This window comes from Ranitomeya imitator, chromosome 2 (genome assembly GCF_032444005.1).
Source record: "Ranitomeya imitator isolate aRanImi1 chromosome 2, aRanImi1.pri, whole genome shotgun sequence".
NCBI lineage: Eukaryota > Metazoa > Chordata > Amphibia > Anura > Dendrobatidae > Ranitomeya > Ranitomeya imitator.
The window spans coordinates 300155618-300174782 of NC_091283.1; the positions used below are offsets into that span (position 1 = coordinate 300155618).

The 19165-nt window shown below is 46.9% G+C and overlaps 1 protein-coding gene across 1 annotated transcript in view; it reads right to left on the reverse strand.

The window, feature by feature from the left end:
* LOC138663344 (zinc finger protein 585A-like) overlaps positions 1-17454 on the reverse strand; it is a 42552-nt gene extending 25098 nt beyond the window's left edge. Inside the window, exons 1-6 of the mRNA XM_069749521.1 lie at positions 17246-17454; positions 15551-15700; positions 15242-15421; positions 15035-15158; positions 14854-14951; positions 15-105 (exon numbers count right to left, since the gene is read on the reverse strand). Of these exons, the coding sequence (XP_069605622.1) occupies positions 15-105; positions 14854-14951; positions 15035-15158; positions 15242-15421; positions 15551-15628 (571 nt within the window). The 5' untranslated portion in view covers positions 15629-15700; positions 17246-17454. The remainder of the gene's footprint in view (positions 1-14; positions 106-14853; positions 14952-15034; positions 15159-15241; positions 15422-15550; positions 15701-17245) is intronic.
* Positions 17455-19165: the final 1711 nt, after the last annotated feature.

The following is a 19165-nucleotide window of genomic DNA, read 5'->3' on the forward strand; positions in this document are numbered from 1 at the left end:
TGGTCACTACTCACCTGGGTAGTCATATGTAGGAATCTCCTCTTTACACCGCTCATCACCCCTCACATATGTCTCTGTAGTATTAATATGGGTCAGATCTTCACCCTGAAACAAATATTGTAAAGGTCACAGACAGATGGAGAAGTCACATCTATGATCAGCTCTAATCCTGCCATCTCCACCGTTCTCATAACACAAGTATAAAACATATAATACTGGTAGATAAAGCAACACTGAACACAAGACCTTCACAGCCATCTACACATTGTGACAGAGTCACTGGTAAGGTGATATAGAGGAGATATGGGTCACTGCGCTTAACGGCGTCAGTGATGTGAAACCAGAGCATTTTTTCTCCAGCACACTACGTGTTGTGAGGGTTAAGTTGCATAAACAGGGCTGGTTTTATGTGGACCTTCACAGAGCGGGTGGGAGAAGGTCCATCTCCCCTGGCATGAGGTCATGATCATGTGATCAATCACATAATGGGGAAGTTACAGGCTTGGGTTGAAATAACCGAGCTCTACAGGCAGTCTGGGTTCAGCTAGCCTGGAGAGAGGACTCCAGAGGCTTTGTGGCTCGTCGAGTACAGACTGAACCTGGCCTGCTCCAGAGTGGGGTGCCACCCACAACATACGGACTGTGCTGCAGCATTTTTGTACTACTTTATCATTTTGTTCCTGTTATATCCAAGAAGGCTGAGTTTGTTTTCCCCACAAGTTGGTTTATGCTGCCTTACAATAACTCAATGAGGATTTAAAGAGACAGTGTTCCCATTTTTCCTACCTCTGTGTGCCACCATGTGAGTGAACTACCACAACATCATAAAGCCTCTTTCACACGTCCATGTCTCCAGTAAGTGAGGTGACAGTTTTCACACATACCGGAGACACGTACACACGTAGACCCATTCAAATGAATGTCTGTGCACGTCAGTGTGTTTCCATGGACCGTGTGTCCCTCAAGTAGTCATGTCCTTTTTTTACTGTCAGCATGGACGGAAAAACGTACTGCACATGTGCACATGGAGAACACACACTTATGTCCTCCGTGTGACACACATCAGCACCTGGGAAGAAGCGCTACAGTAACCGCTGTTCCCCAGCGGCAGGTGCTTAAGACGGCTCTCATCATTCTCCCCTGCTCTGCTGGCAGTCGGCGCGAGCAGAGGAGAAAGATGAGAGTTATATTAAAGTCGGAATCAGGACAGCAGGTGGGGGCTTTTGGGACTATCATCATGTGACAAATGTTGCCGCTAATAACAGTGACAGCAGAAGCGGATGATCGGGAATTTTCACCAGCCACCTGCAATATATCGAAATAACTAAATGAAAAATCCGGTGTGGGTTCCCCCCTATTTTCTTGAACCAACCAAGCAAAACTCACAGCTGGGGGCTGCAATCCTCAGCTGTCAGCGTCAGCAAGGTTAGTTATCAAGAATAGAGGGGTACCCAAGCTATTTTTAAAATTATTTAAATAATTTTAAAAAATGGCGTGGGGTCCCCCCATTTTTGACAACCAGCCTTGCTAAAGCTCATAACTGGGGGCTGGTATTCTGAGGCTGTTAAGGGGTCATGGATATTGACCCCCCAGCCTAAAAACAGCAGCTTGCAGATGCCCAGAAAAGGCGCACATATTAAATGCTTTGCCCGACTCTTCCCACTTGCCCTGTAGCGGTGGCAAGAGGGGTTAATATTTGTGGGGTTGATTTCATCTTTGTATTGTCAGGTGACATCAAGCCCACAGCTTAGTAATGGAGAGGTGTCTATAAGACATCTCTCCATTACTTATCCTATAGTTATATGGTAAATAAAGACAGAGCCAGAATAATGTCCTTTATTTGAAAAAAAAGACACAGACTCCTTTAATATTCTCAATTAAACCATACTTACGACCTCGCCTAATTCCACCGAAGTCCTCGATCTCCTGTAATAAAAATAAAATAACAGAACAACAATATACCATACCTGTCTGTCATACTGTCCCACGCTGTAATCCATGTCTGGGGGATAATTAGTTTTCAACCTGGACAGTGCTAAGATGCGACTGTCCAGGCTGAAAACCACTCGTGAATGAGCTGATGAGAGCACAGCATCATTTACCAGCGGTGACATCATCGAGGCCGGGCTGAACTGCGGTGACCTCAGGACAGTGGGAAAATGCCATTACTGGGGAAAAGAAGTCTAAATTCCTCAATAGGGGTTACCCCCACAAAGCGTTAACACAACCCATGATCCCACTAGGAGTCGCAATAACACTATGAGTAGCCGGGTCCCTTTTGTACATCATTATCACCCTTCAGCTTATATTAGCCATAGAACCATTTGCAAACATTGGTATCTCTTACAGACGGCCGATCCCACAATTGAAGATTTCAAAAACCCTTTTCAGATGAGCACGCAATATACGTGACACCTTAGTCAGAGCTGACACTGGCCCTACTCGTACATCCAATACACAATGTTTCTTGCGGAATTCCAAAATGGGCACTTTCCCCTGCCTCAACTGCAATCAATGCAACAAAGTTCTGAAGGGAGACACTATCCATCATCCATACACTGGGAAGAGATACAATATCAATCAATTTCTCACCTGTGACTCCAATTTCGTAGTATATTTGAATAATTGCCCCTGTGGCCTACTTTACCTGGGCGAGACTACCCAATCGGTCAAAGACAGAATTTCGAAACATAAGTCTACCATCAGGTACAAGAACCTTTTACTTTCCATTCCACCACACTTTTTCTCTAAGGGCCATAACGTGGCACAATTAAGGTTTCAAGTGATCGACCATGTCTCACACACCCCCCCCCCCTGCAGGGGGAGCGACCTCATCTCAATAATAACACAGAGGGAAGCGTACTGGATCCATGAGCTACACACTCTGACTCCAAAAGGACTTAACAGAGACTGTGATTTGCAATCCTTTTGATTTTGCCTTTATGCCAGAGTATCATTTAATGCAATATGTTATCTATTTCTTATTACAGCCGTGCACATATATCAGAATTTTGGCATCTTTTTTCATTTTGCAGAGCCGCATGAACTGAATATCTTCTGCACTTCATCTCCACTGTGTCACTTCTTCACCGTGGATCCATAGATTCCCCACTGCAACCTTCAAGTCTCCACCCACCAATCTGTAACACACCAATCACCACTCTACCTGGAGCGCACATCTCCTAGTTCCGGCAGATAGAACGCATAGCGCTGCTGGTTCCAGCTCCTGACACGCAAACGTCACTTCCGGTAAGCCGCTCCCGGTAAGTGGAACGCATAGCGCCGCTGGTTCCAGCTCCTGACACGCAAACGTCACTTCTGGTTAGCCGCTCCCGGCAAGTGGAACGCATAGCGCCGCTGGCTCCGGCTCCTGACACGCAAACGTCACTTCCGGTTAGTCGCTTCTGGCAAGTGGAACGCAAAGCGCCGCTGGTTCCAGCTCCTGACACGCAAACGTCACTTCCGGTTAGTCGCTTCTGGCAAGTGGAACGCATAGCGCCGCTGGTTCCGGCTCCTGACATGCAAATGTCACTTCCGGTTAGCCGCTCATGGCAAGTGGAACGCATAGCGCCGCTGGTTCCGGCTCCTGACACGCAAACATCACTTCCGGTTAGCCGCTCCTGGCAAGTGGAACGCATAGCGCCGCTGGTTCTGGCTCCTGACATGCAAACGTCACTTCCGGTTAGCCGCTCCCGGCAAGTGGAACGCATTGAGCCGCTGGTTCCAGCTCCTGACACGCAAACGTCACTTCTGGTTAGCTGCTTCCGGCCCTCGAACATAGCAATAAGGCGCGCACATAGCCAGGAATTAATAGAAACCCCAGGCACGCCACGATCACCCTCCAGACGTGCGGTGGATACCGTGTCTTTGCACATAGCTGCTGATGTATTGGTAAGTTTATGCACTGTTAGGCCCCAATCTTTTTGAGTACCTTGGTGATATTAACCTACTGTACATATTATCTACAGATAGACCATTAAACGGCCCCCACAAATCAGTACGCCTGGCTTATCCTATAAATTGGTAGGTGTCTTTTCTCTCCTTGCTGACACACCTGGCTTATTAATTGAGGCAAAACACCACTTGATATGCACCCCTTTTCCTACCCCAATTTCCAGCGCACTCTTAAAGGGTTAAAATCATATGCCCAGCTCTTACTTCTAATAGGTATGTTGGTGTTATATCAATGTCTTACCACCTTCTAGCTCTCTTATGCATGCTGCAACCTCCTCTGTACGTTGATATGGGTCGATTATGTTGGATAACCTTACTGTGGTATTTATGTCACTCACTGTGACCTTCCTGTATGATTGTCACTAATTTCTTTATATGGTTTCTTTATTGTTTATTCTGCTTTATTTTGTAGTACACTGATGAAGGTCTTGAAAGACCGAAATGTTTGTTGTGACTACTGTATGTATCTCACAATACATTAAAACTGTTTTTTCATCACATCCACCCAAGTGTGCCAAGTATTACTATATAAGTGGGAAAATGCCAGTGATGAGGTCACCGCTAGCCACAGCAGCTCATTCACCAGTGGTTTTCAGCCTGGACAGTCACATCTTGGCACCGTCCAGGTTGAAAACTATTTATCCCCTAGTCATGGATTACAGCGTGGGACAGAAAGACGGACAGGTACGGTATATTGGAAACAGGAACACATGGGCTACTTGCACAGTGAACAAGTCTGTATGATCATGTTCACACACCACCAAGAAACCTGAAGACACAAAAGAGAATAGTAAAACCAAAAACACTCAGTTTGAAAAAATGTTGCAGTAATCCGCAAGTGCTAGTAAAAGATGTAAAAAACAGGGTATTTGGTTGATACGTTTTTTGCAAAAAATGTATACTAAGCTGCTCTACCAATCTTCACGGTATACCCTTATCAGAGCAGTCCTAACTAATGTATGCAATCCCTATCTGATGTATTTAAAAACCTGATCATCTGTATATAACCTGTGTGAACAGGGTTCAGAGAGGAAAAATCCATGTGTGCATACAGGGTAGAACAGCTTTTGTGCAGATAGCCCAAGAGGAGTGGTGGAACTCCCCAGTCTTGTAGACACAAGAGAACAATTATGGAAACAGGAACACATGGGCTACTTGCACAGTGAACAAGTCTGTATGATCATGTTCACACACTACCAAGAAACCTGAAGACACAAAAGAGAATAGTAAAACCAAAAACACTCAGTTTGAAAAAATGTTGCAGTAATCCGCAAGTGCTAGTAAAAGATGTAAAAAACAGGGTATTTGGTTGATACGTTTTTTGCAAAAAATGTATACTAAGCTGCTCTACCAATCTTCACGGTATACCCTTATCAGAGCAGTCCTAACTAATGTATGCAATCCCTATCTGATGTATTTAAAAACCTGATCATCTGTATATAACCTGTGTGAACAGGGTTCAGAGAGGAAAAATCCATGTGTGCATACAGGGTAGAACAGCTTTTGTGCAGATAGCCCAAGAGGAGTGGTGGAACTCCCCAGTCTTGTAGACACAAGAGAACAATTATGGAAACAGGAACACATGGGCTACTTGCACAGTGAACAAGTCTGTATGATCATGTTCACACACCACCAAGAAACCTGAAGACACAAAAGAGAATAGTAAAACCAAAAACACTCAGTTTGAAAAAATGTTGAAGTAATCCGCAAGTGCTAGTAAAAGATTAGTTAGGAAACATTAGTTAGGACTGCTCTGATAAGGGTATACCGTGAAGATTGGTAGAGCAGCTTAGTATACATTTTTTGCAAAAAACGTATCAACCAAATACCCTGTTTTTTACATCTTTTACTAGCACTTGCGGATTACTGCAACATTTTTTCAAACTGAGTGTTTTTGGTTTTACTATTCTCTTTTGTGTCTTCAGGTACGGTATATTGTTGTTTTTTTAATTTTACTTTTATTATAGATCAAGGGCTTCGGTGGAATTAGACAATGCAGTAAGTATGGTATCATTGAGATTATAAAGGAGTCTGTGTCATTTTTTCAATTAAAGGATTTTATTCTGGCTGTGTCTTTATTTACATATAACTATAGGATTAGTAATGGATAGGTGTCTTATAGACAATTCTCCATTACTAAGCCATGGGCTTGATGTCACCTGACAATACAAAGGTGACATAGACCCCACAAATATTAACCCCAATTGCCACCGCTACAGGGCAAGTGGGAAGACCTGGGCAAAGCACCAGAATTGGCGCATCTAATAGATGTGCCTTTTCTGGGCATCTGTGGGCTGCCGTATTTAGGCTGGAGGGGGACCAAAAGCAATGGCCCCTTACCAGCATGAGAATACCAGCCCCCAACTGTGAGCTTTAACAAGGCAGGTTGCCAATAATGCGTGGGACCCCATGCCATTTTTTTAAATGATTTATTAAAATATTTAAAAAAAAAACACAGCATGTGGACCCCAGTGTGAGGATATGGCCCCTTACTGAAGACTATAGGACAAATGGATGTAGAGTGGAGACATAAATACTTTTTCCTGCATGGACCACCGGTTACATTAATATTATTGTACTTTTTTTTTTTTATTTAAATAGATTTTTATTGAAATTAAACATGAACATTACATTTTATGCATTTTCCAGTATATTACAAAGTTTCTTCATTTTCCAAACCCCCAACAATCCCAACAAACCCCAAACCTTCCCCTCCCATGACAGCTCCTTCCCAATTATACTTTTGTTACCAGTATTGATGGCTCTTTGAGCCGCTTGACTCACTTATGACCGCTTATTCCTCTAACAATCTCCTCCCTTCAAAGGCCCTCATTCTCCCATTTCCCATACCTACTCATCCCAGCTCGAGCCACGGAGACCACATCTTGTCAAACATTTCTTTTTTCCCACGTCTTTTGTAGACCCCCCTTTCCAGATTGAGACCATGTTTAACATATTTCAGGAATTCACCCCTTGTAGGCGGCTCCTCCTTAATCCAATTCCTTGCTATCACCTTCCTAGCCATATATAATAGCCTAGCTATTGCTATCTTCCAGGTGTTGTCCACTCTAATTTCCTCCACATATCCCAGTAGGCACACTATCGGATCTCTCGGCACTCTGCATTTATACGCCCCTTCCACACGGCTCAGTACCACCAGCCAAAAAGCAACCAGTCTTGGACATGTCCACATCATGTGGTATATTCCTGCATTCTCAGTCCTGCATCTCGGGCATTCAGAGTCAACACGCAACCCCGCTCTGTGCAGCACTTCCGGTGATTTATAGACTCTGTGCAAGATGTACAGCTGCGATAGTCTATACGGCTCACTCAGTGACACTCGTGGAACCCACTCCAACACCGACTCCCAGGTTTCATTCTCCATTGGGCCTAAATCTCTTTCCCATTTAGCTCTCGCTTTTAGAGGGAAATCCAGCAAATATGCATGCAGCAGCTCCTTATAAAGGGTGGAAATGACTCCCCTTGTAGACCCTTCCCCACACACATATTCCAGAACTATGTCCTCTTGGATCTCAATACCATCGCCCTTGTTTTGAGCTTTAAAAGCGTGTTTCATCTGGGCATATTGATACTCCCCAGTCGGTCTCAATCCAAACTCCCCCTGCAGCTGCGCAAAGAACTTTAAGACTCGTTGTTGAATTATCTGAGCAACCAAATGGATTCCTTTGGCCTGCCACTCTGTCAGCACTCCAAGAGCCGCAAACTCAACCAAATTGTTATTAAGCCATATCGGTGTAAATTTGGTCAGTCCTGTAACCCCCCGAATCTGTCGCAGTCTGGTCCATAATTTATGTATCAAAAACATAGTGGGATACAATTTCCCCAATACGCCCAAGGAGCCATCCTCCAGACACTGCACCACCGGTCGTCGGTTTGTCACCCCTTCCATCAAGTGTTGTACCGCACTGGAGGACGCCTCCCGCGCCCAGCCCTTCAAATGCTGACTCTGGGCTGCAAGAAAATATAACTCAGGGTTGGGCAAAGACAACCCTCCATCTTCCTTGGGTCGCTGAAGCGTCTCCAGGCCAATACGTGGGTACTGCCTCCCCCATATCAGGCTTCTAAAAAGAGCATTAATCTGCCAGAACTTCCCACGTGGAATCCAAACTGGCGCGTTATGTAGGACGTAGAGTATTTTGGGCATCAGAACCATTTTAATAAGATTAACCCTACCCACCACCGATAGGTGTAATTTATTCCACGCATCTACTTTTGCCTTAAGGACGCCTATGAGAGGAGTCAAATTCCTATACAAAAACTCTGTAACTGGCATTGAGATCCATATTCCCAGGTATTTGAAAAGGGATGCCACCTTAAGCCGCCCCTCTCCCAATGGCTCACTTCCACTCTCCTCCACCCCATCCACCTCAAAGAGGACCGATTTATCCCAATTTATCCTCAGTCCCGACAAGGCTCCAAATTTTTCAATGATTTCGATGGCCCCCTTCAAGGCGTCGTCCGGGTCTGCCAGGAACAGTAAGATGTCGTCTGCATATAACGCAATCTTCTCCTCAACACTCCCATATCTGAACCCAGGGACCTCATCCGACTGTCGGATCTTGGCGGCCAGTGGCTCCACAGCTAGGGCAAACAGAAGGGGCGACAGTGGGCATCCCTGCCTCGTACCTCTGGCCAACTTTATATGCTGAGAAAGTTCCCCATTCACTCTGATTCTAGCTGTTGGTAATGAATATAGCAGTTGAATCCACGACACAAATTGCGGTCCAATACCCATACACTTCAACACCCGCCAGAGATACCCCCACTCCACACTGTCAAACGCCTTATGGGCGTCCAAGGATGCAATGACCCTTCGGCCACAGTTGTCAGACCTCAGCTGCAGATTCATATACAGCCTCCGCAGATTAACCGCTGTAGACCTGTCAGGCATAAAGCCGGACTGATCCGGATGTACAAGATTAGTAATGACACTGGACAGACGGGAAGCTAACACCCTGGCCAAGAGCTTGACATCGATGGTTAACAGAGAGATTGGGCGATATGACTCAGGTTTCCCCAGATCCTTGTCCTCCTTCGGAATAACCACTATAATAGCCTCCCTCATAGATGCTGGGAGATACCCTTGGCATCCAGCCTCCTCCAGTACTAACTTTAATCTGGGAATCAACACTTCCCCCAAACTTTTATAGATTTCGGCTGGTAGCCCATCAACTCCAGATGCCTTCCCATTGGCCATAGACTTCAGCGCCCGACTCAGTTCCTCCTCGGTGATAGGGGCATCGAGGCACACCCTATCCTCCTCACTCAATTTCGGGAGACCCAGACTCTCCAGGAAAGTCTCCGTATCTCCGACTGTCTCATTGACCCTGGAGGAATATAAGTCCGCGTAAAAGTCCGCAAAGATCTTTATAATTTCAGGTGTTTCAGATATCTTGCTCCCCCCATCTGAAACCAATGAATGTACATACGAGGTACTACGCTGAGCAGAAGCTACCACCGATAGCATGTGTCCCACTGTTTCTCCCTCCTGAAAATAAGTCACCCTTTGAAACTCCCGCTTCCTTTCAGCTTTTCCCAGCAGAATCTTTTCCATATGAGTTTGCGCTGTTCTCAAACTTTTCTCTGCCTCGGAGGTCCCCAACACTACCATCTCGTCCTCTGCAGCCTTCAGCTCCTCCACCTCCACTCTCTCTGCCTCCCTTGTCTTCCGCTCACACCTACTGATATCTCTAAATAGTAGCCCTCTCAGGTACGCTTTCATTGCATCCCAAACAGTTAGGGCATCTGTACTCCCATCATTTAAAGCAAAGAATTCCGTCACCTCCTTCCCTATACCCTCCAAGTCAATACTCTGTAACCAGTTAGGATGGATCTTCCATTCTCTCCCGCTTGCGGTCCGTGTCCCCAACAACCTGACCTCCACCTCAATTGGACTGTGATCCGAAAGGGCCCTCGGCAGATAACGCACCTCCCCCACCAGTGTGTCCAACAGGCGGTTACCCAGCGCCATATCAATTCTGGATAACGTAGCATGAGCCGGCGAGTAGCACGAGTACCCTCTCTCCCCAACATGTCTAACTCTCCATAGATCAATCATGCCTATTTCACGCACATAGGTACCAAATGTTGTAGTGTGCCCCTCCGACCTGTTCTGGGTGTTCTTATTTTTATCCCAAAAGTCGTCACAAATATTGTTCAAATCCCCAATGATTAAAAGTGGTAGTGGTCCCCATCGTTCCACCTTCTCCAACACCTCCCTGATCTTCTTACTTGAATATGGAGGTGGAATATACATTGCCGCAACACACACTCTCACTCCATACAATATACATTGTATCACCACATACTGACCCTCAGCATCCACGCATACCTTCACCTCTTCATACTGCACTCCCACCGGCACCAACACTGACACACCCCTTGAGTACGTCGAAAAGGTAGAATGATACCCTTTCTGAATCCAACGTCTATTCAGTACGTCCACTTTCTCCCGTATCAAGTGCGTATCTAGCAAACATATCATAGAGGCCCGTTGATCCTTCGCATACTGCAAACTCGCAGCTCTCCTAGACTTATCCGCCAGACCTCTCACATTCCAACTCAATATCTTAAAGCAGTCCCCTATTATGTGACTCATCATCCTCAGTTATGTCATTACTCCCAGTTCTGAGCTGTTTAACTTCCCTCCCATCCCTTACCCCTACCCCCCTCACCCACACCCCCCCCCCCCCAATACTATACATTCTGCCTCTTATCAAGAGTGGGGCACCGTCACCCATTGCGAACACTCTTGTTAACGTAACCTTCTCCTTCCGCCTCCCGCTACCGTTTATAATATAATTCGGCGCAGTTCTTAAAAGAAGAAAATATTTCAACATGTATTAACTTACAACTGCAAGAAACTAAATAAACTTTTAGTACGCTGCACACCCTTCCTCCCTCGTACTTCTCCGCCGCATCAGCACTCCCAGTGCGTTCCCTGGGTAATGCCCAGCTCCACCTTCAAACGTTCACATCTCAATTACCAATGTACTGTCAGTCAATCTCTTTTTCCTTTTTAAAGAAAGTAAAATACCTCCCGACCAACCCACCCCGCATTTTCAATCTCCTTTCCCTTTAAAGGGACTCTGTCACCTGAATTTGGCGGGACTGGTTTTGGGTCATATGGGCGGAGTTTTCGGGTGTTTGATTCACCCTTTCCTTACCCGCTGGCTGCATGCTGGCTGCAATATTGGATTGAAGTTCATTCTCTGTCCTCCATAGTACACGCCAGATTGCTTTGCGCAGGCGTGTACTATGGAGGACAGAGAATGAACTTCAATCCAATATTGCAGCCAGCATGCAGCCAGCGGGTAAGGAAAGGGTGAGTCAAACACCCGAAAACTCCGCCCATATGACCCAAAACCAGTCCCGCCAAATTCAGGTGACAGGTTCCCTTTAAGCCTTTTAGCGTTAAGATCTATCCACTGGGTAGCGTCCTCCGGCGTCTGGAAAAAATGAATCTTATCCAACGCCACCACTCTCAGTCGTGCCGGAAACATCATGGAGTATTGCACTCCCAGTTCCCTCAGCCGTCTCTTGATACCCGTGAACATCATCCGTTGTTTCTGTACCAGGGCGGAATAGTCAGGGTAGATAGCGATTCTTTGACCTCCAATTGTCAGATCCGTCATGTCTCTAGCCTTCCTCAGGATAATGTCTCTGCCTCTGTAGTTTAGGATTTTGGCAAGCATGGTACGGGGACTTGCTCCAGGGACAGGTGGTTTCGGTGGGACCCTGTGGGCTCTTTCTACCGCAAATACTTTTGTCAGTGCTGCATCACCAAAAGTCTCAAGGAGCCAGCTTTCAACATACTCCGTGGGATTCCTCCCCTCAGTTTTTTCAGGGACACCCACTATACGAATGTTATTTATTCTGGACCTATTCTCCAGATCCTCATTTTTTGCGGCTAGCTCCGATATTGCTTGAGTAAACTTCCTCTCCACTTTCTGCAGCTGCACTATATGATCTTCTGCCGTGCTCACCCTTTCCTCTACAGCCCCCACACGTTTGTCAATCTTTTGCAGGGCTGCATTTATCTGGGCTGTATCCCCCTTGACCTCCTGTAGCTGCTGGGTCAGGGATTGTTTGCATGATGACACCAGTGCAAAAACGTCTCTAAGGGTGGGCTCTGCTCCTGGCTCCTTATCTTCAGATCCCCCTACTACCACCGCCATGTCACCATCCCTGCTTCCCTGCTGTACCTCCTGCTCCTCTGCTGGGCTTTCCTCCTCTCCTTCTGTGTCTGTGTCTGCTCCGGCGTCCTCCTCTGCTTTTCCTGTGCTCCCTGCGGCCTCCACTCTAGCAAACTGCTGGAGCTTTGCCGCCATTCTCTTCTGGCATGCCGCGTTGTCCTTCTCCACCTTCTCTCTGGCGTCGGCGCCATCTTGGCCGGTCCCAGCCTCGCCGGCTCCGGCGTCTGTCTGTCTCCTCCTGGTCATATTTACTGACCTCGGGACCGCCGCTGTTCACCGCCGCACTCCCGGGACTCTCCTGCAGCCGGTAAGCACCTTGAATCGCCGCTCAGCTGCGGCTTATGAGGATAAATACAGCGTTAGTAGCGGGAGCGCTCTGTCTCACGTCCGCTCACATGGACGTTCAGGCCACGCCCCCAATATTATTGTACTTTAATAGTTACTTTGCTTGATGTGTTTTATTAGTTATTTTCTGTTTATACCAAGGAAGGTGACGGGCACAAGGGGGCATTCTTTGCGTCTGGAGGAGAGAAGGTTTTTCCACCAACATAGAAGAGGATTCTTTACTGTTAGGGCAGTGAGAATCTGGAATTGCTTGCCTGAGGAAGTGGTGATGGCGAACTCAGTCGAGGGGTTCAAGAGAGGCCTGGATGTCTTCCTGGAGCAGAACAATATTGTATCATACAATTATTAGGTTCTGTAGAAGGACGTAGATCTGGGTATTTATTATGATGGAATATAGGCTGAACTGGATGGACAAATGTCTTTTTTCGGCCTTACTAACTATGTTACTATGTTACTATGTTACTATGTTCTTGCTGTGTTTTATTAGTGATTTTCTTGCTCATCAGTTCATGCTCAGGAATCAATGTATCTATTCAGTGGCAGTCAGCAGAGGAAGATGAGCAGACTAGAGCTTATTTGAACCTAAGGCCAGTTGTTGGAGGGATTTCGATGGAAAAGGATCCAAGCTGGAATGGATGGATGATCTATGGAGCTTTGGAGATTGTTGGCTGGAGGGGTATCCATGAGCTAAGGTCAGGATAGCCTGTTATGATAAGGTAATTCAGTACCACAATGGACATAGAGGTCAGAGCACATACAGTGACCTGACAATAACCCAAAAACATAGAACGAGCTCTGAGACGTGGGAACTCTGCTGACCGCAATCCCTAATCCTCTCCAACCACACTAGAGGCAGCCGTGGATTGCGCCCAACGCTCCCTATGCAACTCGGCACAGCCTGAGAAACTAGCTAGCCTGAAGATAGAAAATAAGCCTACCTTGCCTCAGAGAAATACCCCAAAGGAAAAGGCAGCCCCCACATGTAATGACTCTGAGTTAAGATGAAAAGACAAACGTAGAGATGAAATAGATTTAGCAAAGTGAGGCCCGACTTTCTGAACAGAGCGAGGATAGGAAAGGTAACTTTGCGGTCAACACAAAACCCTACAAAAACCACGCAAAGGGGGCAAAAAGACCCTCCGTACCGAACTAACGGCACGGAGGTACACCCTCTGCGTCCCAGAGCTTCCAGCAAGCAGAAAAAAACAAATAGACAAGCTGGACAGAAAAAAACAGCAAACAAAATAGCAAAGCGAAACTTAGCTATGCAGAGCAGCAGGCCACAGGAACGATCCAGGAGGAAACAGGTCCAATACTAGAACATTGACTGGAGGCCAGGATCAAGGCACTAGGTGGAGTTAAATAGAGCAGCACCTAACGACTTCACCACATCACCTGAGGAAGGAAACTCAGAAGCCGCAGTACCACTTTCCTCCACCAACGGAGAGAATCAGCCGAAGTACCACTTGTGACCACAGGAGGGAGCTCTGCCACAGAATTCACAACAATAGCCATCGTCTGGAGGAACATAGGCTGTGACTGCACACTATACCAGCTGGAGATACAAAATCTGTGGGCCAACCAAAAGTTGGGAGACAGTGGGCATCGCCTGGTATGGAGCCAGTGGAACTACTGATCTCACATTGGGAACTTGTGGACTGAGTACATTGTATGTTGGCCATCTACCTGGATTTGTTGCACAACCATGGATGTATGGAATAACAAAAATTAGTAGCATCTTTAACCTGCCTAGGTGATTTTTATAACCCACAACCTCAGATCTTCACACCCTCTATTCTTGATAACCAACCTTGCAGAAGCTGACAGCTGAGGGTTGCAGCCCCCAGCTGTGAGTTTTGCCTGGTTGGTTCAAGAAAATATAGGGGAACGCTCACCAGGTTTTTCGTCCATTTATTTCATTATATCACAAGTGGCGGCTGAGGAATACCCCGATCATCAGCTCCTGCTGTCACTGTTATTAGTGGCAGCAAGTGTCAGATGATGGGAGTAAGAGTCTGAAAAACCCCACCTGCTGTCATTGTTCAGACTTTAATATAACTCATCATTCTATTCTGCTCCTGCCGATCGCCGGCAGAGTAGGGGAGAACGATGAGAGCCGTCTTCAGCACCCGCCACCGGGGAACAGCGCTTACAGTAGCGCTTCTTCCCAGGCGGCCATCTGTGTGGTACTGATGCAGCACACGGTTGACACACGTGTGCCGCAAGTATTACACACACGGATACTGATATCTCCGGTATTGGTTTTATCGGGATCGGAAATAAAAGGAAGTGTGAAATCGGCCTAAGGGAGATCTCATGACACTTTCTCTCCATCTACCTGATAATACGGAGGAACATTGGGATCTTCCTGTTTACAGTCCTGTGGAAGAAGAGGACGGGGACATCTCTCTGGTGTTGTCTTCTTACTGGATAGAACTGGAGGAAACACATACAGGGACTGAATTCATTCTTTACATACAGATAATTATAGACCTTGTGTATTTAGTCCTGTCTATTACCTGGTGATGTGAGAGGCTGGGGAACCTCCATCATGACGTCCTTGTACAGATCTTTATGTCCTTCTAAATACTCCCACTCCTCCATGGAGAAATAGAAGGCGACATCCTGACACCTTATAGGAACCTGACACGTACAATGATATCGTCATCTCCCCAATCCCTTCATAGCGTTACTGTATAATGTCCCAGCATTCCCAGCAGTGTCACCTCTCCAGTCAGCAGCTCAATCATCTTGTATGCGAGTTCTAGGATCTTCTGGTCATTGATATCCTCATAAACCAGGGGGTTACAGGGAGGCCTTAGGACTGGACTCATGGGTCTTCCCCATCCCTCAGACACAGGGTTCTGACAGGGCTCACTAGAGGTCTTCTTCACCACTGTGTAGTCCTGGTTATGGAGAGACACATTAATAAATCCCACTACAGAGATTTCCAGAGTCCTCATCTCTCCAGTTCTGTCCATCTGTTATTCCCATAGATAAGAATGATGTAATGTGACGTCATCAGAATCTCTCACCTCTCCAGTAAGACGGAAGAGGATCTCTAGGGTGAGGTGTAATATCCTCTCCACCATCTTGTCTCTGTCCATATCCATCCTTGATGGGTAAATTAGGAAAATTCTCTCATATAAAAGATCTTCACTGAGAGGATCCGATATTGTAGAGACCTGAATGAGAAGAATATGAGCCGATGTAACATCATAAAATCCTGTGTAATAATACAATTACTGGAGATAATAAGGGAAACATATGAGGAGATTTGTTATTATACAGTATTTAGTTTCATCTTTCCATCTACTAATAAAACCTATATATTTAGGCCACAGACAACAAGCAGTTTCTTCCTCGGAGTCGGCAGCTGAATACGTTCCTCATAGACTCATCTTCCATAACGCTAATTCTCGTCTCATTTACCGACACTGGAATCGGCATTAGCAATACTGCAGGAGATATTCATTACACGTGACAGGAGAAATAACTACTTCATGATGAGGACGACATCTCCATCTTCTACTACGGCTCTGGAAACCTATTTGTCCAGAGTTAGTCACTGACTCCATCCCCACCGGCCGTCTATATGAAGGTTTCCCGTCTTCCCCGCACTGTAATCTTCTATCACGTTAGATCTCAGGTCTGATTCACACACAGAAGTTTGAGGCTTTTATAAGAGACTAGATGGTGGCCCGATTCTAACGCATCGGGTATTCTAGAATATGTATGTAGTTTATTTATGAAGATTTTAGAATAATAAATTTAATACACAGGATTCGGCCGGCCGCGACCAATTAGCGAAGTGTGGTTCAAATCCCGCGCCAATTCGTGGCCGGACTGCGCCGGTCGCTGATTGTTTGCGGCCGGCCACATAGTATATAGCACAGCCACGTAGTATATAGCACAGACAACGCAGTACATTGCACAGCCCACGTAAATAACACAGCCACATAGTACATTGCACAGTCCACGTAGTACATTGCACAGCCCACGTAGTACATTGCACAGCCCACGTAGTGCATTGCACAGCCCACGTAGTGCATTGCACAGCCCACTTAGTATATTACGTATATTGCACAGCCACGTAGTATATAGCACAGCCACATTGTTTATAACAGGCCACGTAGTGTATAACACAGGCCACGTAGTGTATAACACAGCCCACGCAGTATATTGCACAGCCCACGCAGTATATTGCACAGCCCACGCAGTATATTGCACAGCCCACGCAGTATATATTTTTTTAATCATTTTTAACATTAGATCTTTTTACTATTGATGCTGCATAGGCAGCATCAATAGTAAAAAGTTGGTCACACAGGGTTAATAGCAGCGTTAACGGAGTGCGTTACATCGCGGCATAACGCGGTCCGTTAGCGCTGCCATTAACCCTGTGTGAACGTTGACTGAAGGGGTGTATGAAGCGAGCACTGACTGCATGGAGGAAGGAGCGGCCATTTTGCCGCCGGACTCTGCCCGTCACTGATTGGTCGCAGCAAAACAGCCACGACCAATCAGCAACTTGGGATTTCCATTACGGACAGAAAGACAGACGGAAGTGACCCTTAGACAATTATATAGTAGATTGTTGGTAAGAACAAGACAGGAGATATATGAGGCCAATGTCTCCATGTAGTTTCTTTTTCTCAGGATATGATGGGTTTTTCTTTGGTACTTTCCCCCCAATTAGAAGGGACACCTGTGAACATTGGGGTCTTTACCTGCTACAGTCCTGGTGGGATTTACTCGGTAAAGTGGCCGTTGGACAAATATCACCATCAATTACCATCAGACTGAAGGAACATCGCTCCTCTATTCGGATCTATGGATCTAGGATGAAATCCACTGCGGCCCCTGCAAGAAAAGAAGGAGAAAGAGCAGAAGTTGGGTGAGACCACCGAGGCCTGAGATTTCCACGGCTGCTCTGTGCGCACAGGACCTGTGATGAGGTCACAGGAGCTGCTCTGTGCGCACAGGACCTGTGATGAGGTCACAGGAGGGGAGGAGTCAGGGGTCACATGATCAGGAGCCTCTGCTGTGCTGGTTGTCATGGTGCTGGATGAGGGGAAGTTTATGTGTGGGTTCAGGAGGGGTTTACAGTGTGGATGTAGCAGAGCCATGTGTGTACGAGGTGTCTGGAGCGGAGCCGCGTGTATATGAGGTGTATGGAGCAGAGCCATGTGTGTACGAGATGTACGGAGCAGAGCCATGTGTGTACGAGGTGTACGGAGCGAAGCCGTGTGTGTACGGGATGGAAGGCGCAGAGTCGTGTGTGTACGAGGTGGACTGAGCAGAGTCGTGTGTGTAGGAGGTGGACGGAGCAGAGTCGTGTGTGTGCGAGGTGAATGGAGCGGAGCCGTGTGTGTACAAAGTTTATGGAGCTGAGCCGTTTGTGTATGAGGTGGATGGAGCGGAGCTATGTGTGTACGTAGCAGAGCCAGGCATGTACTGAGCGGAGCCCTGTTTGTATGGGGTCCTGTGTACTGACCAATCATATCCCCAGCTTCAGTCGCAGACCCCTATGTGTACTCTGTATACCCTCAGCTTCGGTCACAGACCCTTCTGTGTACACTGTATACACCCGTTTACCCCAGCTTCGGTCGCAGACCCCCCTGTGTACACTGTATACACCCGTATACCCCCAGCTTCGGTCACAGACCCCTGTGTGTATGCTGTATACACCCGTATACCGCCAGCTTCGGTCACAGACCCCTCTGTGTGCGCTGTATGCACCCGTATACCACCAGCTTCGGTCACAGACCCCTGTGTGTATTCTGTATACACCTGTATACCTCCAGCTTCGGTCACAAACCTCCCTGTGTATGCTGTATACACCCGTATAACCCCAGCTTCAGTTGCAGACCCTTCTTGGGTATACTGTATACACCCGTATACCCCCAGCTTCGGTCACAGACCCCCCTGTGTGCGCTTTATACACCCATATACCCCCTTCTTCGGTCACAGACCCCTCTGTGTACGCTGTATACAACCATATACCCCCAACTTCGGTCACAGACCTTTCTGTGTATGCTGAATACACCAGTATACCCCCTGCTTCGGTCGCAGACCCCTCTGTGTACTCTGTATACACTCGTATACCCGCAGCTTCAGTCACAGACCCCTCTGTGTACGCTGTATACACCCGTATACCTCCAGCTTCGGTCACACACCCCTCTGCGTATGCTGTATACACCTGTATAACCCCAGCTTCGGTTGCAGACCCTGTTGTGAATTCTGTGGCTGAATTCACTCCTGTGGTCACAAGTGGTATTGCAGCCTCTGGGCTTCCTCCCTCAGGTGTTTTGGTGAGCTCGTTGGCTGCCTTGCTATTTAACTCCACCTGAGTCTGTCTTCCTTGCTCCTTGTCAATGTTCCAGTGTTGGATCTGAGCTACTGCATCTTTCCTGTGGCCTGCTGCTCTGCTAGATAAGTGTTACTTTGTTTTTGTTTCCGTTTTTTCTGTCCAGCTGTGCTATTCTCTTTTGCTGGAAGCTCTGAGACGCAAAGGGTGCACCGCCGTGCCGTTAGTTCGGCACGGTGGGTCTTTTTGCCCCCCTTTGCGTGGTTCTGCTTTAGGGTTTTTTGTAGACTGCATAGTTCTCTTTGCTATCCTCGCTCTGTCTAGAATATCGGGCCTCACT